The sequence below is a fragment of the Anser anser genome (assembly GCF_964211835.1).
Source record: "Anser anser genome assembly, chromosome: 2".
Taxonomy (NCBI): Eukaryota; Metazoa; Chordata; class Aves; order Anseriformes; family Anatidae; genus Anser; species Anser anser.
Genome location: NC_139721.1, coordinates 122,551,337 through 122,571,993, shown reverse-complemented (window position 1 = coordinate 122,571,993; position 20,657 = coordinate 122,551,337). Strand labels below are relative to the sequence as shown.

The window sequence follows — 20,657 nt, the reverse complement described above, 5'->3', positions numbered from 1 at the left end:
TCCATGTCCAGAAAGGTCCCCCACCCCAGAAGAGGGGTACTTTTAAAAGCCCTGGCAGTTTTCTAATGAAGCAGAACAAGCCACCAAACCAACACCCAGTCTTACTTAAACACTCCCGAAAAATCTGCAAGATCCCCATTTTTTTGGACTGGTCAGTCAAGTGGTACAAATTCCTCAGTCCTCACAGAAACCACAGAGAAAACCGCCTGTAAATAGTGGCTTTTTTCTGCTAAATCAGAATGTGGTCTGCAATGGGGGTGACCAGTCTCAGTGAAAAGTTGGGAAATTTTAAGTTTTTTTTTTCACCTTCGTCCTGTGGCTGCTTTCCATATTTGAAATAAGAGAATAATTTCAAATGAAGAACAAATGTTGCAAAAATGTGTCAGTTTGCCAACAATTTCCAAGTATATTTTCTTCTATTTACCAGAGATCTGGAGAAATAAGACAGCCTCTTAACTAAATTGACTAAATAAAAGGAATCTGCTTTTGAAGTATATGGATTTCAGAATCAAATTTCCTTTTTCTGTGCCTGTTGGCTTTATAGGCTTGTTTACTCAGGAGGAAATGACTTGTTTTATAATGTGTTTAACATCATGTTAGTTAATCTATGCCATAATATAGAGTTGTTTCCTTGTGTAAGCAAGCAATTCACATGTAAGCATGTGTGAATCTCTTGCCGAAATTAGGGGAGTCTGTATTCAAGTCTGTTCCTCTGTTTACAGGATGGGCGGAAGAGCTGTGCTGCTGGTCACACAGTTGTATCAGATGCTTGATATCTCTCTGGGAAAACAAACTTCTTTGATTTTTCCTCTCATTGCTTTCCCTTTTTAATATTTTGGGCCAGTTTCACAACCAGCTTATCTGTAGAAACTAAGACTCTAAAACATAGAAACTAAGACTTTAGAACATAGAAAAAGGAAATATCAGAATCAGGCCACTTCAGAAAAAGCTACACAATCACTTTTGTTGCATAAGATTTCAAAATTTCCAGGCTCCTATTTAGACAACTGCCTGTAGATGGGATTATTAAAGATGACAGGCTTGAGCAAATCAAACCTCTTTATAGGCAATTTGATGAATTATTTCCAAGTAGGGGAAAGAAACAATGACTAGTGGTTATACAGAACCAGCTTTCTGAGGAACTGAGAATATACAGTCATTGAAAAATATTTCTGCTTTGCTTGTAGTATTCATAATCGTCAGAATATGTGTGTGTGCATATATTAGAAATCTTCCTGTATAAATCTTTCTCAATTACTGAACTGGTTGAGTGCTGCAGAATATCTTTACACTGACGTTCCTTAAAATAAGATACTGTAGAGATCTTTTTTTGGATACAACTAAAAAAATCCTTATATAACCACGTTGAATTTCTCTGGCATTTGATGATGTCTAAAGAGATTTTGCTTCAGTAGTTAAGTGTATGGAATCATAATTATTTTATTTACTTAATTTTATAATTTAATGGCCAATAATAACATGAAAAATTGAATATGCTAAACCAAGGGTAGTCAAATATTGTCAAGTTTAAATAGATTGGAGGTAGCAGAAACAGAAAAATTCCTCAAAAGCATAGTTATACTCTGGTTTCATGTATTAAATCTTATGTATTATATTAATTTTATGTATTAAAAAGTATAGAACCATCTTTGCTCTGATGTTGGAAACCAAAATTAATGACCTCGTTAGTTTGAATTTATTTACCACAGGTTTCTGCAAGTTATATCATTATATGGTATGGTTTTGGACATCACTAAATGCAGTCTCAGAAAGCCACTATTATCTTGTGTCCAGGATCCTGCACAGAGAAGGATGAATATTAGCTTAGTCACAATAAAGGGATTACAATTAAATACCTTCCTTATGTATTAGGAATATCTGAAAAAAAAACATGAAAAATGCCTGAAAATCTTTTGCCATTCATACTTAAAATGTAAGCTAATCATAAGCTAATCAAAAGAAAAACAAGAATACTGGACGTGGAACAGTTAAACAGTTAATGAAGTTTAACACAAGATGTTCATAAAGTTAGTTCACCTTCTATAGTTTCAAAGCAGAAAATTGGAAAAAGAGTAAAAGTCTTTGTTTTTATTCCACTGGCATTTCATACTGTAACAGTAGGTAAGATAGACATGTTATGGGCAGGCATTAAAATATGTCTAATGTGCTGCTGCTTTGCAGTTCATTTTGTAAACATTGTAAAACATACTAATAGTCATTATATAGTTATTAGTTTTAATGTAATGCACAACTGAGGATGAGTGATGGAAGTGCGTTTTTTTTCCCCCACCTCATCTACTTGCTGTTGACCCCCTTTATGTGTGGTGGAAACAAAGAGCCTTCTACCCATGGGGTGGGCTGGTACACACTGTTGTATGTTAATGCACCTGCCTTCATCTGAATTCTCCCACCCCAGAAGCTGAAAACCCAAGTCTACTCTTGATGTAGGGTCTCCCGATCAGCTCTGTGGGGAAATCCCACAGTTCCTCATCAGAAAGTGAAAGAGACTTTAGCTGAAGTTCAGCCGATCCATCCATCACTAGTACCTTGTGTGTGGTTGTTTTCTTCCCTTTTCATCGTTTCTGATGAAGAGCGGGAGTTTGGAATTATTTTTATGTAAATGATCACTTATGAAATTGATTTCATATCCAAAGGCTTCAATATATTCTGTGCATGAATTACAAGTCTTTCTTGTCTGTCTGAGTTGGGCTGCCTTAGCCCTGTCTCTCTCTCTCCCCTGTGCTCCCTCTAAGGTTTCCACAGAAACTAAAAAGGCAGTGCTGTTTTAAAGAATGCTTTCTTCCCCACTGCACCTCTTAAATCTTCTGGCTGCTGTGGGGTTTCTGTGCTATCTGTCCACACTCAGTCACCTCATTCTTTTAAATTAGACTTAGAATTTAAAAATATAATGCCTGATGGTGCCACCCCACTGTTTTGGGTCGTGTTTGCTGTTTGACTTGGAAACGATAGAATGCTAAATTACAGCTGGTGTAAGTAAGGGGAAATGTTGTGAAATTAAAAACTAGTTACATTTTGGAAAATAAATTATTGTATCAGGAAAGAAAAAAAAAATCTCAGGGAGAAGCAAATTGGGAATTACAAGGAAATAATGCCATTTCTCAAGTTGCAAGGTTAGAGGTCATGTTAAAAGGTCCCAGGAATGTCTGTTCATTTATTTGTAGTGTTTTTCATTCCTAGTTACTTGTATTTTCCTCTTTTCCTAAAATGTGGCTACAAACTATGCTTGATAGAATTTACTGTAGAGAAAAATCAGCCTGATTAATATTTTATTTAAACTATACAGGTCATTTCTGGTGTTATAAAGGAGCTGAAACTGCAGTTAATGGTATTACTTTAGAAGAAATGAAAAAGAAAAAGAAAGAAAGAAAGAAAGAAAGAAAGAAAGAAAGAAAGAAAGAAAGAAAGAAAGAAAGAAAGAAAGAAAGAAAAGAAAGAAAAGAAAGAAAGAGAAAAGAAGGAAGGAAGGAAGGAAGGAAGGAAGGAAGGAAGGAAGGAAAGAAAGAAAGAAAGAAAGAAAGAATGAAAGAAAGAAAGAAAGAAAGAAAGAAAGAAAGAAAGAAAGAAAGAGAAAGAGAGAAAGAAAGAAAGAAAACATGGCAAAAGGGAATCAAGCCCATAGATATGTAATAAGAGGCAAATCATTGTTTCCGGCGCTGAACAAGGAAAGCCTTCTGTGAAGGGTTTTAAGTAATTTTGTTCAGCTGAACAAAGTGGAGAATACTTAACAAAATTGCCATTTTAAAAATCTCATTGTGAATACTCAGCATGCTGTGATCATACACTGTGTAATGGTGTTTGCAATGAATAAATTGCTGTAGATACTATAATATAAATAACTGTTTTGTGCATTAAGAAGCAGTTCTCTTCATGATGGTTTCTGTCTCAGGAATGCTCTGAAGACAGGACTTTAGAGAATAAAAGCATCGAAGTACTCTCTGAATAATACCAGTCTACTAAAGTGCTGGGATACCTTTAATACTTTTTAGTGTTATTACTTAGAGGTGAATAATAAAATCTACTAAGTGACATTTGCTTTGTTCTTAATCTATTTGTTGTTTTTACTGTGGCCAAACCTCATGAATTTTAAACACAACACAGCTTCAGCAGGAGGGAACCCGTGTTTCGGGTTCCCTTAATAATTTTTAATGGCTCCAGTGACAGGCAGGCAGAGAACTTTAATCACAAGAAAAAAAAAGAATTTGCCTCATACAGACTTTTGGCACGCTGAGCTGGTGTGCTGCAGGTTTGTTGCAAGGAAGAAAGTGGCTGGAAGCCCCAAAGTTAAATTGTGTATCACTTTTGATGATAAATGTACCCCTAAGAAACATCTTGCTAAAACTAGAGGAGGCTAATGGTGAAACAATGCCATACTGTATGGAACACAATTGCTCTCAGTAAGTATACAAAACAACATCTAGCATTACCCAGTAATACGTTGCTGCGCCTTTGACAGCTCATTGGGATCAGTTGTCCTCGGTGTTCTTCCAGTCACATTTACCATGAACACATGTTCCAAAGTGCAGATGAAAATGGTAACTGGCTTCAATAAAAAGCATTTGATAAAAGCAGGTTATAACCACTTTGAAGGGATTGTAGCATGAGTTAGAAAAATGTCTTAATATCCTTCTATTACTGCTTGCCTAAAAACACTTTTTTCTATTTTTTTGAAGTTTCTTATGGAAAAATGGTCTCAATCACAAAACTGGAAGAATGTGAAGAAAGTCTTATCCAAATTTTTCAGCTGAATTCTCCCACTGTAATGGAAGCTAAGTGGTATAGGGGATTGGTCTGAGTCTCTCTTCCTGCCAAAGCCTTTCTGAGTGACAAGTGGCCCAGTTGCTTCACCCTCAGTTTCCGTTATGAATAATTAAGTCTAATGAAAGATACATACCCCAAAATGGTGCTTACCTCATCTAATTATGCTGATATTCCAACATACATAAATTCCCGGTAGTACAGCAGGATGACCAAATATAATGGATCTAGCATAGACCCAAGTTTGAGTGTTAGATTATGGAAAGCCAAGCTTTTTCACTGAAGTAGGGTCTAGTTAAAGGAAAGTGAACATGTCTTTAAAAATATTTTTTCTTAGAGTAATTCAGATCTCTTGGGCCTCAAATTTAGTGCTGAAAAATCCCTAGCTTTGGTCTAGATTGAATCTAGTAAGAACCATGAGTACTTTCCAGTATTTTGATAATAACAGGTTTTGCACCACATAGATGAACAAAGTGAGATAAAGATAGATGAACAAAGTGAGATAAATTAAACAAAAAAAAAGAGAAAGAGAAAAAAAAAAAGAAAATGAAAGAAAGAAAGAAAAAAGGTCTTAGGAGTTTCCACAGGAAAGAGAAGAGGTTACACATTCTAAAGGTACAAATCTGGGGAAGGTTTGTTTCTTGATGATAGGTTAAGTCTTCGATATTATAGCCAAAGTACAGCACTTCTTTCTAATTCTGAAGGGGTTTATGTCTTTAATTGTTCTTTGATTTTACTGCTAGGAGACTAGGCTGCTAATTTTATTCATAGCAGAGATGTTATTAACCATACAACTGTGCCCATTGCCACAGGCAGTCTCAGTGCTCTCTGCTATCTCTTTGTTTTTGTTTTGTAGAAATGTATTCCTTTGGCTGCTGTGGCAACTGTTTATTACATACATTTATAAAAGTACCTACTGATATCACTGGAGCATCTGGGTAGGCAGCTGTGACTCCCTTTCCCTTCCCTACCCCACTGTTGCTGCAGCACCCGTTCTGCTTGCTCTTCATTTTGTACGTCTCAGAAGAGGGGCAACAGAGAAGGAAAGAAACAAAATCAGTAACTGCTGTACTGTAATAAAATCCCTCTGCACTATTTTCCACCCCCTCCTCCTTTCTGGAGAAAGACAAAAAATAGCAGGATGTGTTGATGGCTGTTGATGAGAGAAAAAGGGGGTGTTTATGGAGAGGTGGATCTGCATGAACCTGAAAGGAGGAAGCATCCTCCATGAAGAAGGAGCAGTGAATTCTTACCATGCAGAGAGAGAAGCAGGGAAGTGGACCAAGTGGCTTCCAAAATACCAGAAAGAGAGAACTGGGAGGAGGGCAGATGACCAGATGTCTGCATCTGTTCCAATGACAAAGGTGCAGCAGTGGGAAATCAGGGCGGAGAACCACAGTTGCCCATAGGAGCATGATGCTGATGCTTCTTGGTGGTACTATTTTTGTGTTTTGTTGAACAGGGCTGGGCTGGTTGTGCAGGTCACCTGGTAATGGTAGCTTCAGCAGGCCTCCTGCTGATTTACTTCTTTCTGTCAGAGGTCTTCCAGCAACCACTTGGCCAGCGCAGACCCACTGCTGGTCGCTTGGCAGTCCCCAGGCACAGGGACAGCCCTGAGCTGTGGTGTAGACCCAAGCAACACTTTTGCTTAGCACCACATTCAAAAAGGAGAGCAGAGGTATATACCAGGCTTATTTTAAAGAGGCTTCATCTGAGTTTCTCAAGAGATGTATCTCACTGAAAGCTGAATCTGCAGTCTTCTGTTTTGTCACATCCATCCTCTTCTCTCACCAGCTGCACTCTTAAATTATTTTGCCAATCTCCCCATCGTTTTGTATGCACTTTGCCCTCAGGGCAAGTGGCTTCTCAGAAGCATTCACTGAGGGCAGCTAGAGGCGGGATCAACTCCAGCATAACTTTAGATGTGCAAGAAACAGGATTGCAAGAAATTATGTTGTATGTCCTTTAAGTGAAGGTGATTCTGTGGTGGGCTTCCCTCCTCGGAGAGAAATCTCTTAAATAGTAAAGTCAAGGCTCCATGTAGTAATAGGAAAGCAAGAAAAGAGTTTAGGGTGTGACCCTCTTCTTTCTGCTGCTGTATGTTACCAAAGAGAGTTGAGAGGGTCTGCGTCTACCATGGACTACACCTCGTGCATGGGAACCCCAGTTCTGAGGTGTGTTTCTGTGTGCCGGTGCAGTTCAGACTAGATAATGCCATACTAAAAGTGAATTGTCATAAGGAATGTCACAGAAAGTGAGTTACTGTGAACAAAGTTAGTATAGCAGCCTGGTCCTGCTTTATTCCACCCTGTTATGAAGGATGAGGATAAAAATGAATTTAACTCACTCAGTCCAGAAGAACCTTTCCAGTTCTTTCTGAGTCCCGAGGAATGGGAAGGCTTCCCGACCATCCTGCTTTCCTGTTTTATTTGGCTGTATTGCCTCTCTCCACACACCATTTGTGTGTTGGAACTAGAATGTAACTGAAGTTAGAATTTCTTTTCTTCTTTCTTTGTTTTGTGCTACAGGCTTGCCTTTCTCATGTGCTAAAGAGTACAGTTACACTGTAAAAGAAGTGGATTCCAGCAAGATTAGAGACCAAGAGTAGAAAGGAAGACATTAAACTAGTCTTTATTTTCCACGTCACCAGAAACACAGCATCGAGGTTATGCTACCTCAGTTATAGATGCTGGGAAAGCATGCAATCCCTCATCAAGAAACATAAGTTAGATTAGGAAATAATAACATTATTTTGACTAACTTATTCCATATGACTACTTGATAAACATGTGGGGTACCATTATTTCTTTGACTTTCTGTATTTTCATTGTTTTGATTTATACTCTGGAAATGGAGTAAATTTATATACAAATCAACTCTGATAAAACTAAAAATCAATTGTACTTTCATAACTTCTCCAGATAGGTTTTCATCTGGTATGTCTCATAGATGCTGTTGTTTACATACAGCTTGCAAGCATAATTTTAAATTGAATATTTTAGTATGTTCTAAATGCAGTGAAAGCCGCTAGTTTTTTTGTTTTGTTTTGTTTTTTATGCATTGTACCAGACAAGCAGTTTTTAGCAGCACTACTTTCAAGTAACTGCCTGCCTAAAACATGTTGAGGGAATGGAAAATACTCAGTGCATTAAGCGTATTTAAAGCAAAATGAATTCAGTTATAGTAGCATTTAAAGTATTTTGCAGCTAAGTGCAACTGATGTGCATACATTTCACTTGCAAGTATGTATGTAGGAAGCAGAGGCAGAACTGAAGTATACAAGGAGAGGCAAAGGAGGGTGAAGTACAGAGCAGACCATTTTACATGTATTGACTTAATTCGCCTAAATTTCACACACCAGTACCGCTATCCTTCTGAAAGGGGCTCCACATCCAGCCTCCCCCAGCTCCTCCAGCGAGCAGAGCCTCCCTGGCGGGTGGAGCAGGCATTGTTCTGTGGGATGTTTCATCAGCTATGGGGGAGTAAAGGCAGCAAGGAGCTATCCCTTGATGAGCCATTGATAACTTGAAGTCTCCAGGGCCTTCCTGCCCCGCTGCACCCCTTCAGCTCCCACCTGGGAGGTGGCACGGGCAGTGCTGAGAGTGCCATCCAGCGTGCCACAGCATCCGTATTGCCAGACTCCTTGCTTGCTTCACTCTGCAGTCACCAGGGCTTCAGAAACGGAGCTTGAACTGGGAGGCTGAGCTGCTGGTCAGACAGCAGCTCTGTCCTTACCCTAACTTAATCCTTACAGCTCAGCCACCTCCACCTGGAGCTGCCACAGCCACCACTATTTGTCCCCTGATGCTGACCCAATTAGCACCAGGTTACCAGCATGCAGCATGTATGTGCTCCGGCTCGGGTCAGTTCAGTTCAAAAAGAGTTAGCCTGCCCTTTGCCGAGCAGGTGCACATCTGAATCAGTCCTTCCAAAGATGACAGGACTTCAGGCACTGAGACTTTCAGTTTGCTTTCTTTGAGATCCGTGGTTTGGTTGCCAGTAACATTAATAGAGCTGGAATATAAATCACAGTGAATGTAAACCATTTGGGCTGCAGCGTGCCGGGCAGATATCCATGCAGAGAGAAGGGCAATTAAATCCTCTTGCATTATAAACCTTACAGAATCAGGCTCTGGCTGAGGTCTTGCACATATGGGAATTTTCTCTGGTGAAGCCTGATGAGTTGTCGTTCTTGTTGCCAATAATGTGGATAAATAAAAGGCTTAACAATTAGGAGAGAAAGGAAACAGAGATAATACACCTGTCAAACTTTTTGTATTATTAATGTGCAAGTGAAAAAAACGTTATGCTTGTACATGCTGTTGCCCTCAATACCAGCTGTTGACTGTGCACATGAATCAGTATTTTACATGGGCTGAACAGCCCTGCTGCCAGCAAGCACTCCAACAGGCAACATCGATAACAGCAGTCTACCCACACTCCATACAATTCCAGCTATTCTTCAAATTAATAATAATACTTAATAAAGCTTCATCTCTCATTTGCAAAGAAAACCTTCAATTAATGTTAATCAGCATCCTCAGAATGTGATCAGGCTGAGCTTGTAGCTGGACGTGCCGAAACAGTTCAACTGGCAGATGGAGCATTTTCCAACTATTTTAATTAATGACTGCTCATTTCAAATGTTAATGCAATTAAATAAATAGGCAAAACAAATAAAAATAATGTACATTATGAAAATGCTACTACCAGAGGCAGTTTTGATCAAAAAAGTGAGCCTTGCTCAAACCCAAGAAGGGCCCAAGCATACCCTGCTGGCTAGATAAGCTCTAATAAAGACAGGACTTGCTTTTGTTACTTGCTTTTTCCAACCATTTTTCTGGGATTGACATTTATATCACTTCCATTTTAACCTGCTGGCATCAACTGAGTCATTGCTTCTCCAAGTATTAGAACATTTTTCTGCAGAAAATGGGAAAGGATTTCCTTCACATGAGATAGGCTTTTTTCCGGGTAAGATTTAGACTGCCCCTGCTTCTTGCCTTTTGTATTTGAACTAATTGCCTTATTTTTATTTTTTTTAAAGGGCTTTACTTTCTGTGAACCTTGTATACCATAGCACTGATGTAGTCCCACATTCGTTTGGGCTTATAAAGAGTTCAATTAGCCCCTTAATGCCTAGTTCAGTCACAATTAAACCACCTTCCCTGTTGACTCAGGATTGGTCTTTCTAAAGGCAATGGAGGTGTTTTTAATTATTCGTTCTCTGGTTTGTTTCTTACAGCAGTCTCAGCTGTGCTTTATTATTCAAAGGTTAATGCAAACTGAGAACTGGGTAAATTAAATTTGTTTGCCAGCTAACAACCTGATGTATTACAGAGACCGTGAAAGATGGATGGATGGATGGATGGATGGATGGATGGATGGATGGATGGCAAGACTTTTGCTATTGTGACACTTGAAAAGCCAGATTCTGTCTTTAAAACAATTGCTAGTTTTGGTTCTATGGATGGTAGATAATGGATGTTTCATGTTGTTATATTCTCTGTAACCCTTTTTTGTTAAGAAAGCATGTAGTTTAGAAAGCCAAGAAGCATTAACAGCTATTATAGAAAATTGATGTAGGTACCACGACTAATGAACTACGCCACACAGTACTAAGTCACTGCGTTGTATGCAGGGAATCATGCAGTCAGAAGTTTTAATGAAGGGAGCCCAAGGAATTTCAGGTGAAAGAGGGTTTTATTAACTTTCAGTGAACAAAATGAATAGTTGAGCAGTGAACATGACATGATGTCGTATAATAATTGTATGCCTTGGGTACATTGTGAGGCATGGAGCATAGCCAAGAGCTTTCATCTGTTCTACACATAGGGTTATTTCACAAACCCCTGCATACTGTGGAAATCTTTATTGCAAACATAACGAGAATAGTTTCACAAGAAATGCCCTAAGACAATACCACGTCATTTATTTGAAAAATCTACCAACACTGCATTCCTGTGGAAAATATTAATCAGATATCCAGAAGTCACTATCCCAACTGGTCCTAATTAAAATTCAGGTCCTGTATCAGTGACTTGTATCAGCAGGCTGTGAACCAAAAAGTCTTCGTATTCCTTAGGAGGCCACAGCCACCCTGGGTAAAATATGTCTTTCTGTGGACAAGCATTATGCTGTATGAAAGGAGGCTACACTGGCTTTTGGAATAGTAATGCCCAAAAATTTTAGTAGTTTTTAATTTGTTGTTTCCAGGCACTGAATGTATAGGTGAGAGACTTTTCTTGTTCCGTGTATAGGGTTATATTTTGTACATTTTAAATATTGTTTCAGTACTGTGTTTTTAAATGAGGACTTTGAATTAACATAATCCAACAGTTGAACCTGCTTCCTGTTATGATTTTTAAGATAGCATAACAGTTGCAGACTAAAGCAGCCTTCTGTACTAATGACTGGACGAGTCCTTAGGATAGTAACTTAGAAAGTGAAGCTGCAAGGTCATTTGTACCATGCTGTCTTTAGTACAGTGTATACTGTATAATAATGTGTGTAATTACACTGCTATTGACTGATGAGGTAGGTGGATGTGGATGTAGGTGAAAATAGGATGGCTTGTGAGGCAAGACAGTGACAAGACATCTCAGCAAAGTCTCTGTATCCTTGTACTGTAAATACTTCACATTTGCCCACTAAAATATTTGAGATAAGATGGTCAGGAATTTTCTGTGCTTATTTGAATAATTTATAATGTGATTTTAATACTTCTTCCTGGCTGAATATATCACTTCACTGACAGAGCTTAGGACGCCAGTGACGTTGTGCAGGACTAACTTAATAAATGTGATACACAATTTTAACTTACAGCATTGTTGCAAAACCAGTGGTACTGCTAGTAGAGTGTAACTGATGCAGTATTTTCTTAACTGTATGTGGTCATCATGGTTTTTTTGTTTGTTTGTTTTCTATTTTAGTGCTGGACCCAAAGGAGACAACATTTATGAATGGAGGTCAACTATACTGGGGCCTCCAGGGTCAGTATATGAAGGTGGAGTTTTCTTCCTTGACATTACCTTTTCACCGGACTATCCTTTTAAACCACCTAAGGTTAGTAGGAGGATATTAAAAGTCTAGTAGGAGTCCTTTCCTTGTGATATTTTTTAATGTGTATGTTGGTATAATGCTGTAGGATGAAACACAAAACTTTCAAGGCAATAATGAATATTTAAACTGAGTATTTTGATGGAACAAATTTAAATAACTGCTTAAAATTTGCTTGCATGTCTCCAGTATAGCTGGATAAATATGGATTTATTTAGCAAATGGTTGCATAATTTCCAGCAGTTATTTGTTTGACTTGGATTTGTTTCTAATATGAAAGCATTTATATTTGAGTTGCACCCTTTTTAAGCAGCTGAAGGCACTTAATCTTTCCAGTTGACCCATATCATTCACCAGGGGTCTGTGGCAGTCTGACAAAATATGCACCTTTCGTGCTACTCCATATAAATTACTTCTCCAGATGCAAACTACACTACTCTTCATGAAACTATAATTAATTGCTTTCCATCGGTTTTCTGGAAGACTGTGGAAATATGGTAACAAAGACGAGAAATTGGAAAGAAAGACAACGACTTACAGAATTCCTTGCAGATTTGTTTTCTAATGCTGTCAATGATGACACTAACCACAAATGTAGAACTGTTCCAATAACATGAAGCTGGCAGATCATTACCATGATAGAGTAGGCTCTGAATGTCATACAGGAAATACCTAGTGGTTTTGAAGACTGGAGAAACAGAAGTGGGATGAAATGCACTTGTGCAAAATGTCATTGATAAGCAGTATGAATAATGGCTGAGAGATGGTGTCAAAATGGGGTTTTATTGGTTGATCACAGGATTATTACAAACTACCAGTCTAATGCATCTGTGAAAAAGGCAAATACACTTGTAAGATGCATCATCTGGCATTTCCTGTAGAGATAAGGCATTGCTGGCGTCATACACAAGACATTTGTAAGACCTAATCTGGAAGACTGAGTACAATTCTTGACACCCATGCTCACTATCATGAATAGAAACTGGAAAATTTACCCAGCAGGGCTATTAATAGAATCAAATAAATTGATGGGCCTGTCTATTATGAAACAAAGTGAAGAGAGGTTAATTTTTCACCTTCCAAGTTAGAAGAATGAGGTTTTGGAATAGGTCTTCAAGAGGACTTATGGGAGTGGAAATACTTCCCTTCTTTTTGACATGTTTGTGAAAAGGTTGATACACCATGGTTGCCCGTAATAGAGTAGTTAATTCCTATTTGATTATTGTGAGTACACTATTGAGAGAGGAGCATTTATAAACAGAATTTTGATACTACAATAGTAGTGTTTATAGTAGTTAATATTATTATCAGGAGAAAGTTTTAAAAAAGAATGAGAGAGGTGAGTTCAAAGTACTTGTCATTCTGTAAACTGCACTTTCCCAACCAGTGACATAAAGACGGGACAAAACCACATTTTAGGTAGCAGATGCAGATGGCCTAACTTTGTTTCCTACTTCTAGCATTCCAGTTTAGGGAAGCTTTGAGGTCACGGACAAATATTGCAGGGGTTGTACACCCTGCTGACCACAAATTTTCTGATTTAGATAATTATGATATTCAGTGAAGAAAGAATTTGAAACTTCATAACTCCAAGCTTCTCATTCAGTCAGTTAAAGCATTGGCACACAGCTCGGGCAATGCTCTGTTCTTGCCTTCCTCTCAGCCCAGGCCGTTCTGGCCTTTGTTATATGAGGTCCACCTTGACAGGCTCCTTCTGTTTGCTTCATTGCTGCTTAGTCTGTGTGCAATAGCTGTAATGCAAGAGTTACATTCAGTACCCTAGCCAGTTAAAAGGAGAATTATTTAGTGGGTATTGGCATATTCACTGGCTGTATTTCTTGAGTATTAAATAGAGCACATAGGGATATTTCTCCTTCCCTTTGTTGAGTCTGTTGAATATTAGTCAATTTATTCAACAGCATCCTTTTAAAATAGAAGGTGACAGTCCAGTTTGCTGTTTCGCCAGTAGATAAAGACTTTTTCAGTCCACCCTCAGTTGTGTTTGGCAACTGTATTATTTTGAGACATGAGTAATGCAGCTGTGCATTGCTTATTAATGAAATACCAAGCAAAGAGGTGGTTCTTACCCTGCTTTGTAAAACATTTTTGTCTGCCTTTATCTTGATGCCAGTTGTCATTCTAAGAAATGTGTGCATATAAATCATATGAAAATGTACTGATTGATAAAGGACGAGAGAGTTGATGATACCATATTGTATTACTAAAAGGGCAGTATTTATGATGAGGGAAATTGTTATCTATAAGAAAGTAATGAGTACATGTGCACAGGGGACTAGTGTCAGATAGAACTAATATTTCACTAGCATATTTTGTACGCATAGATTCTTATTCTTTTCACTTGAGCCACTGTCATAAATAACCCGTGTTTTCAGTCCTGCTTTAGGAGCTCTTAAGCTGTTGCTACTTCATTACACATCTTTCCCAGATTCTGAGAAATTGATTCACAGGTTAAATAGTCTGGGAAGTCCCTTGAATAAAGCAGTGTGGGAAGACAAGTGCTGGCCATAAGGTAGCTTCTGCTAGTCAATATTGTTGGGAAACAGTACTTAAATATTTACTCCAAACACTTATTTCTAGCAAAAGAAAGGTATTGAGTTTGTGGAACATAACATATGGCATTACGGTACAGTGCTATCTGTGTCACCGGGTGCTGGCAACTCTTCTACTTTACCACAAGATTTGTGATATGTGGGGCTGTTCTTAAAATCATGGTGCTTAGAGTTATGGGAGTGGATAATGATAGATTTATTTTTTTCTAAGTATATTCCACTCCTCGTGGCTCTATCAACTAAAAAAAAAAAAAAAAGATAAAATACAAAACTGTGGAATGTACTGGGAAAGTCATAAAGTATATCCCTGACTTGGCAAGGTTACCTCCATGTCAGTACACAGCAGAAAGGGTCTAATTCACGTTTCTTGCTATGATTGAATTCATACATTCCTCCTGAGATTTCTGTGGGCCACATTCATCCCTTTCTTACTATGAAGTAAGGAAGCATTTAAATGAGTACTGTCAAAATTGATCTTCTAAAAATGTGACCACAAAAGACCTGGGAAGAAACAGAAACTGTATTTCCCAGATGCGATTACTTGACCCAGCTTGAGGTTCCAAAGGCAAATGCCCATGTCACATAACATAGTTACTGTTAAAGGACCTAATACAAAGTGTATTAAAATCTGCAGAAAGATTTCCACAATTCCCTTTCCTTATCCTTATTCTGAGATGTTGCACACTCTTTTATCATGCGTATGTATGTTGCAAATGCATGTTGGGAAGCAAAAAATAATTTTTAAATTAGGAAAAATATATTAAAATTAAATTCTGGATACATATCTTTTTTATTATTATTATTATAATTTTTAAAAATGTGGTGTAGCCATTTTTTTTTTGTATTATACAAAGATTTAAATATTTTCTAAAAGATCCAAATTCTTTCTATAAACCCTGTTGATGCTTATTCTGATCATTGGGCACCCTGCTGCGTATTGGAAAACATGAATTAAAATTTAAAAACTGAGAGCACATTTGCACATGAAGAAAAGATGTTTGAACCTATGTTTTGAGCATGGGGGGATTAGCAAATGTATAAAGTAATTTTCGTTTGTTCTTCTAGATAGTTAACCTGCTTTCTTCAAATTTTACACCTTTTTCTCTATTTTTCATGTCCTCTGATTGCACTCTGTGCCTCATTTTATGTTCATAGTTTTGTATACCCAAACATCAGGCAATCAGGTTTCCCCTCAGTCTTTCCCCTACAGGTCATCAGTTTTCTTTTTGTCTGTCTTTGTACTGACACCTGTCAGTGTCTCTAAAGCTGAGCCATAAGCATAAAATCAAAGTAAGTTATTTTTCAACAAAGTAGGAGATACCATGTGATAGGTCAGATTATAATTTGCTCTCATGATATTCCTTTTTTCCCCTTTGAAGTCAGTCTATTTCAGTCTTTCAGCTTGGTCTCATGCCTTGAAACCAGACTCCAAGCGCTTTTTGAGCCGAAGTGCAGTGACCCTTTCAGCTCTGCTTGCCTTTAAGACCCATGGCATTTTGCTTTACTCACAAGAGCAGAACCCTGGTGTGGAGGAGAGAGTCCTTCTTCCACAAGGAGCTTCTCTATGTGGGCCAGAAGCAGCTTGACCAGGGGTGACAGAGGCTGTCCCAGCCCGGCTCCAGTTGCTTTGTGTAACCAGAGAACAAGATTTTTAGAACAGCTCATCTGAGAAACGACAAATTAGCTTTGGCTTTCTGGGAGGCTCTACTCAATTAAAAATCCTTGCTGGCCTCCACTGTGAGGAAGCTGCTGTAATGCTGTGCAAATGAGCTGAGCACCCCCTTGGCTGAGTCAGCAGGAACAGGCAGGCTGCAGAATTGCCCCTTCCTTTGCAGCAGTCCCCCAAGTCTCATGCTGGTTTTTATGAAACGAGGCAAGAGGAAGGTGTGGAACAGGTAAAGCAAGCCATAGATACGCACCTGATCTCACCTTCTGCTAAAGGCCAGGTGCCGGTGAGACTTCATTCTTGGTCACTTTGAGGCTTCGCTTCAGCCACAAAATTCAGCATCTGTCTTGTAATGCAGCAGGCTTTACAATAAAGAAAGTTGCGGCCTGTTCAGAGCAGCCACTTACAGAAATGAATAAAAATACTTAGATGGCCTGCCAAGGAAATAACCTTGCATTTCTCCAATGCCTTAATGACCCCCCAGCCTTTTGTAGAATTACCTTTGAGGTTTCTTTTTCCTGCTAACTACCTTCCTTTCATCTGTAATGAATTCAGACTGTTCCTCTCCTTGGCTTTTACAGGGGAAAGCTCTCTCTTGTTCTGCTGCTTTCTGTGGGGTATTGGATGGGATATATAGTTATGCATAGAAAGGTGGGTGTGTATGTTTAGGTGTATGTGTGTATATATGTATATATATACATACATACATATATTTGTATGTGTATGTATACATATATATGAGTAGGAGGTATCGAATCCTTCAGTCAGCCTGGAGAAGTTCAGCTAATTTCTCTCCTTGGTCCATATACAAAACCAGTGAATTCCCCAAGTATACAAATTTTTTGACCTGAGGTCCTTTAAAGTTTAGCCATCGTGACAAATTGACACCGCAACATTATACAGGCTATAATTGTTGAAGGAAGGGCAGTAATTTCATTATCCTGCACACTGTCCCACCAGGCCAGGAAGTCTTGGTGCAGTCTTTCATACAGGTGTTTGTTTGCAGAAAACTGAGTGCTCTTCAAGAGCACACTCCCTCCAGGAGTTGTCACTACAGTGGTGTTTGCATTTTCATCAAGAATAATCTTTATTAATAACTTCTACTCAGATATTTGACTGTGTTCAGTCTATTACAGTGTCTATTCAATTTAGCTGTAGCTGATACAATATGGATATATCCATCATTATCCTAGTACTCTGTAGCTTTATTTTTTAATTTGAGTGATTTATAAAATCTCTTAATCCCAACTCTACAATTAATCTTGCTAGGGACTTTAATCTCAGCTGACTGAAAAATGGTCCACAGGACTTGAAAGCTGCAATATGCTAAATCACCTCTAAATCAAAATTAAAATAACAGAAAACTCCATTTCCTCCCTGTACATCGCGCATGTCTATCAAGTGACTGAAAAATTGTTCTCAGCATTTGAAAGCTTAGCTGTCTTAAATCAACTATAAGGCTGTAAGGAGAGTGTTTTTCCTTTGTAACTATAAAGTGCAGAGTCTATGGAATCTGGACTTAATGGCAATATTGAACATCTCTTCGTTTTTTTTCTTTGTAATCATCATAACACTAATCTCTATGCACAAAATATCATTACGTGGAATCCTTCTCCTGCGGTACAAACTTTGTAGGCAGGGCTTCAGCCCACCTTCTCTTGCCCTCCCTGTGGCTGTCGCCATGACATGATCAGCCTTCAGACACGATGGTCTCCTGTTACTGCCATCCCTGACACCCATCTGCCTCGTCACCACTCTTCAGGAAGCTCTGCATGCCGTAGGCTGCGTGTCTGCAGGCAGTGCTGGACCTATGGGGCAGCGCACAGCACTGGGCCCGGGGTGCATCAGACCCAGGTGGCTCCCTCAGAAACTTCAATGCCTCTCAAAATGACAGCATCACAGAGATGTGGAGAATGGAAACGCAGGAAGAAATACATAAGGCAGAGGAAAGGATCTATAACTATATTTTATTACCAATAAATGCAAAGGTCACATTTGATAGAACAATATCCTGTAAACCTCTGAGATTTCCTTTGCATTTAGTTACCCGAGAGTTCTTCTACTAAATGCCAAGTTGAATTGCCATTTCTTCTAATGAATAGCCTTCTTTTTCACTCTGTTTTAATATACTAATTTATATCAGTGGTTTTTATTTTTTTAGTCTTGATGAAAATGGCTCTATCCAGCTAAACTCTTCCCTCTGCTTCTCCCCTCGCCCCCAAAAAAGCTTAGAAGGTTCATAATTTCTTCCTGTTTCCTATAAATACCCAGCACATTAAGCTCCCCATGAGGACCTGTAGAGTCATCTTGTGGGGGCTCTCTTCTACCTCACAGTGATGGTTTGCATACCGCCTGTCAGGTTCACTTTCAAAAGGGGACATGATGGCTATCAGATGCTTGGGAAACTAGGTATTTCTCTTATATCACATGCGTTTTCACTACTGCATAAAAATCTACTCATAATCTAAAAATACATCATACATCAATGTTCGTTCTCATCTTCTTTTATGCACACAGATATATACATTTACAGATGTGAGAGAAATAATTTTATATTTATGATATCACTACAGAATAAGAACAAACTAGTAAATGTTCAAAACCAAGTCAGCTACGGTTCTGAGGGGAAAGAGCACTTTGGGGACTCAGAGGAAGTGCATGTGGACGATTCAGCCCACATGGTTTATTCTATGAAAGGCAGGATTTGTTTTGTAAAAGTTAAATGGTCAGTAATTCCATAAAATTTGGCTTTCTCTATAAATGGACTTTATTACTGACTTTCCATATACAGTTACTAAATATAATAAAGATTATGCTGGCTATAATTAAAAAACATTTAAAAGACTCATACTGACATTGTCAGGCAAGGCTTTTGACATTTTGCATCATAAAATAGTTTCTATTCTGAACCTCCCTTACCTGGACAGTTTTCCATTTCCTTTATTCTCTCCTGCTATTCTTTTATTTTCAGAAAACTGTACAATTTAAGTTAATTTTTTACTTGCCCTCTCAGGTACATCAAAGATTAGTTAAATTCCTCTTTACTTTTTCTGCTATTAGATCTGTGTGCAAACTGGGTACATTTCAATAAAGTACACATTTAGTGTTACTGTGCTTATTGAAATGTATGGTTTTTTTCCTGCAACAGTCAATTCAGTGAGACAGTGTGAGTAGTTACTCAGCTTCATAATTACCGTGGATATAATGAATAATTACTCACATTGCATACCGTTTCGTTTTCAGCAGTGTTAAAGGTTAACTCATATGAATGCTATTACATGCCTTTTAAATCATGATCACTTCTGGCTAGTTATGTCTCGCGTGGTGCATTTTGTTACAGAAACCACAGAGTAGTTTGCATATCAGACTTTTCTGTAGGTCAAACAAAAGTAACTGTAAGTTATTATTTCCTGATAATGTAGATGACATATATTTTCCTTTGATGTAAGAAACTGTAGCTATTACCAACTGAAGGTTTGTAGGAACTGGCTGAAGTTCATTTCTTGGCATATATTTAAACCGTGCTCTTTAACAGTGATCATCATATGGTCTGTCATTTATTATGCACTTTATGTGATAATCCATTAAGTATCTCAACAATTGCTCATGTACATGCTACAAATCTGTAGTTGCAAAACAAAGGTGGATCATCTTGTTGTAGAAAGGCAGCCTCAGCACTGGATATAGCTAAAATGAAGTGCACTCCGTAAGAAATTTAGGGATGATAATTAACGTAAAGGTTAACATGGACATTGTGTCACTCGCAGCTATAGATAATATTCATTTAGATTGTTTTACAGTATTGCTCTAATATTACTAAAGAGCAAAGGCCTGATCTTGTTTTTATTATTCTTTCTATTTGAGGAGACAAATCTATTGCTCATAAAGTCTGAAAAACTGAGATGGGAACTACTTGCTCCCTCCTGAGCTCCATGAACATCATCATAAAGGGCATCATATTTTTTAATATATATATAACCTTTTATGTATGCAGTACAACTTCGTCCACTTCAGGTAGTGCCACTGTAGTTTTATTAAAACAGAACTCCTGGGGAATATTAGAGAAAGACAGAAGTTTCATCTCAGGAATGCCTGCAGGATTGCACCCTTGTAAGAAATGAAAGAGCTTGAAAGGAAATTTTGCAAAACTGCAGGAATGAGAGCCCTGGGATCTCAATCCTGCTTCCAGTGTTGGCCGAGCAAAAGGGTTTTGGTTTTGTTTATTCTCCTGTAGACTCTGAATCTTTCATCTCTCCCTGCACAGTTGCCCAGCTTCAGTGGGAGCAATGAAGAAAAGGGGATGGGGGCTTGAACCCAAACAGGATGAAGAATGCAGTTCCTCAGTGCATGCTATTATGCTCTTGCATGCTAGTGTGCAAAACCAGAGAGTCATTTCTTCTTCTGGACATATTTTTTAAGAATTATGACTGAATTCAGTGGAGTCTGAAAGTGCATGGGTTGTGTTTGCAGGACCAGCCCTTTCAGATCTAAAGCAGTGCCTTTACATGCCTGTCTCTCACTGAAGTTTAAGCCAGTCACCCACACGGCTGCCAATGACACGGTGGCTTCTTGGGTTTACACCTAAC

The 20,657-nt window shown here is 38.4% G+C and overlaps 1 protein-coding gene across 3 annotated transcripts in view; it reads left to right on the top strand.

Annotated features, from left to right (window-relative positions):
* UBE2E2 (ubiquitin conjugating enzyme E2 E2) overlaps positions 1-20,657 on the top strand; it is a 213,046-nt gene that overhangs the window by 163,207 nt on the left and 29,182 nt on the right. For all 3 annotated transcript variants that reach the window (XM_083825085.1, XM_083825084.1, XM_083825086.1), the window contains exon 4: positions 11,709-11,841. In XM_083825085.1, the coding sequence (XP_083681211.1) occupies positions 11,709-11,841 (133 nt within the window). The remainder of the gene's footprint in view (positions 1-11,708; positions 11,842-20,657) is intronic.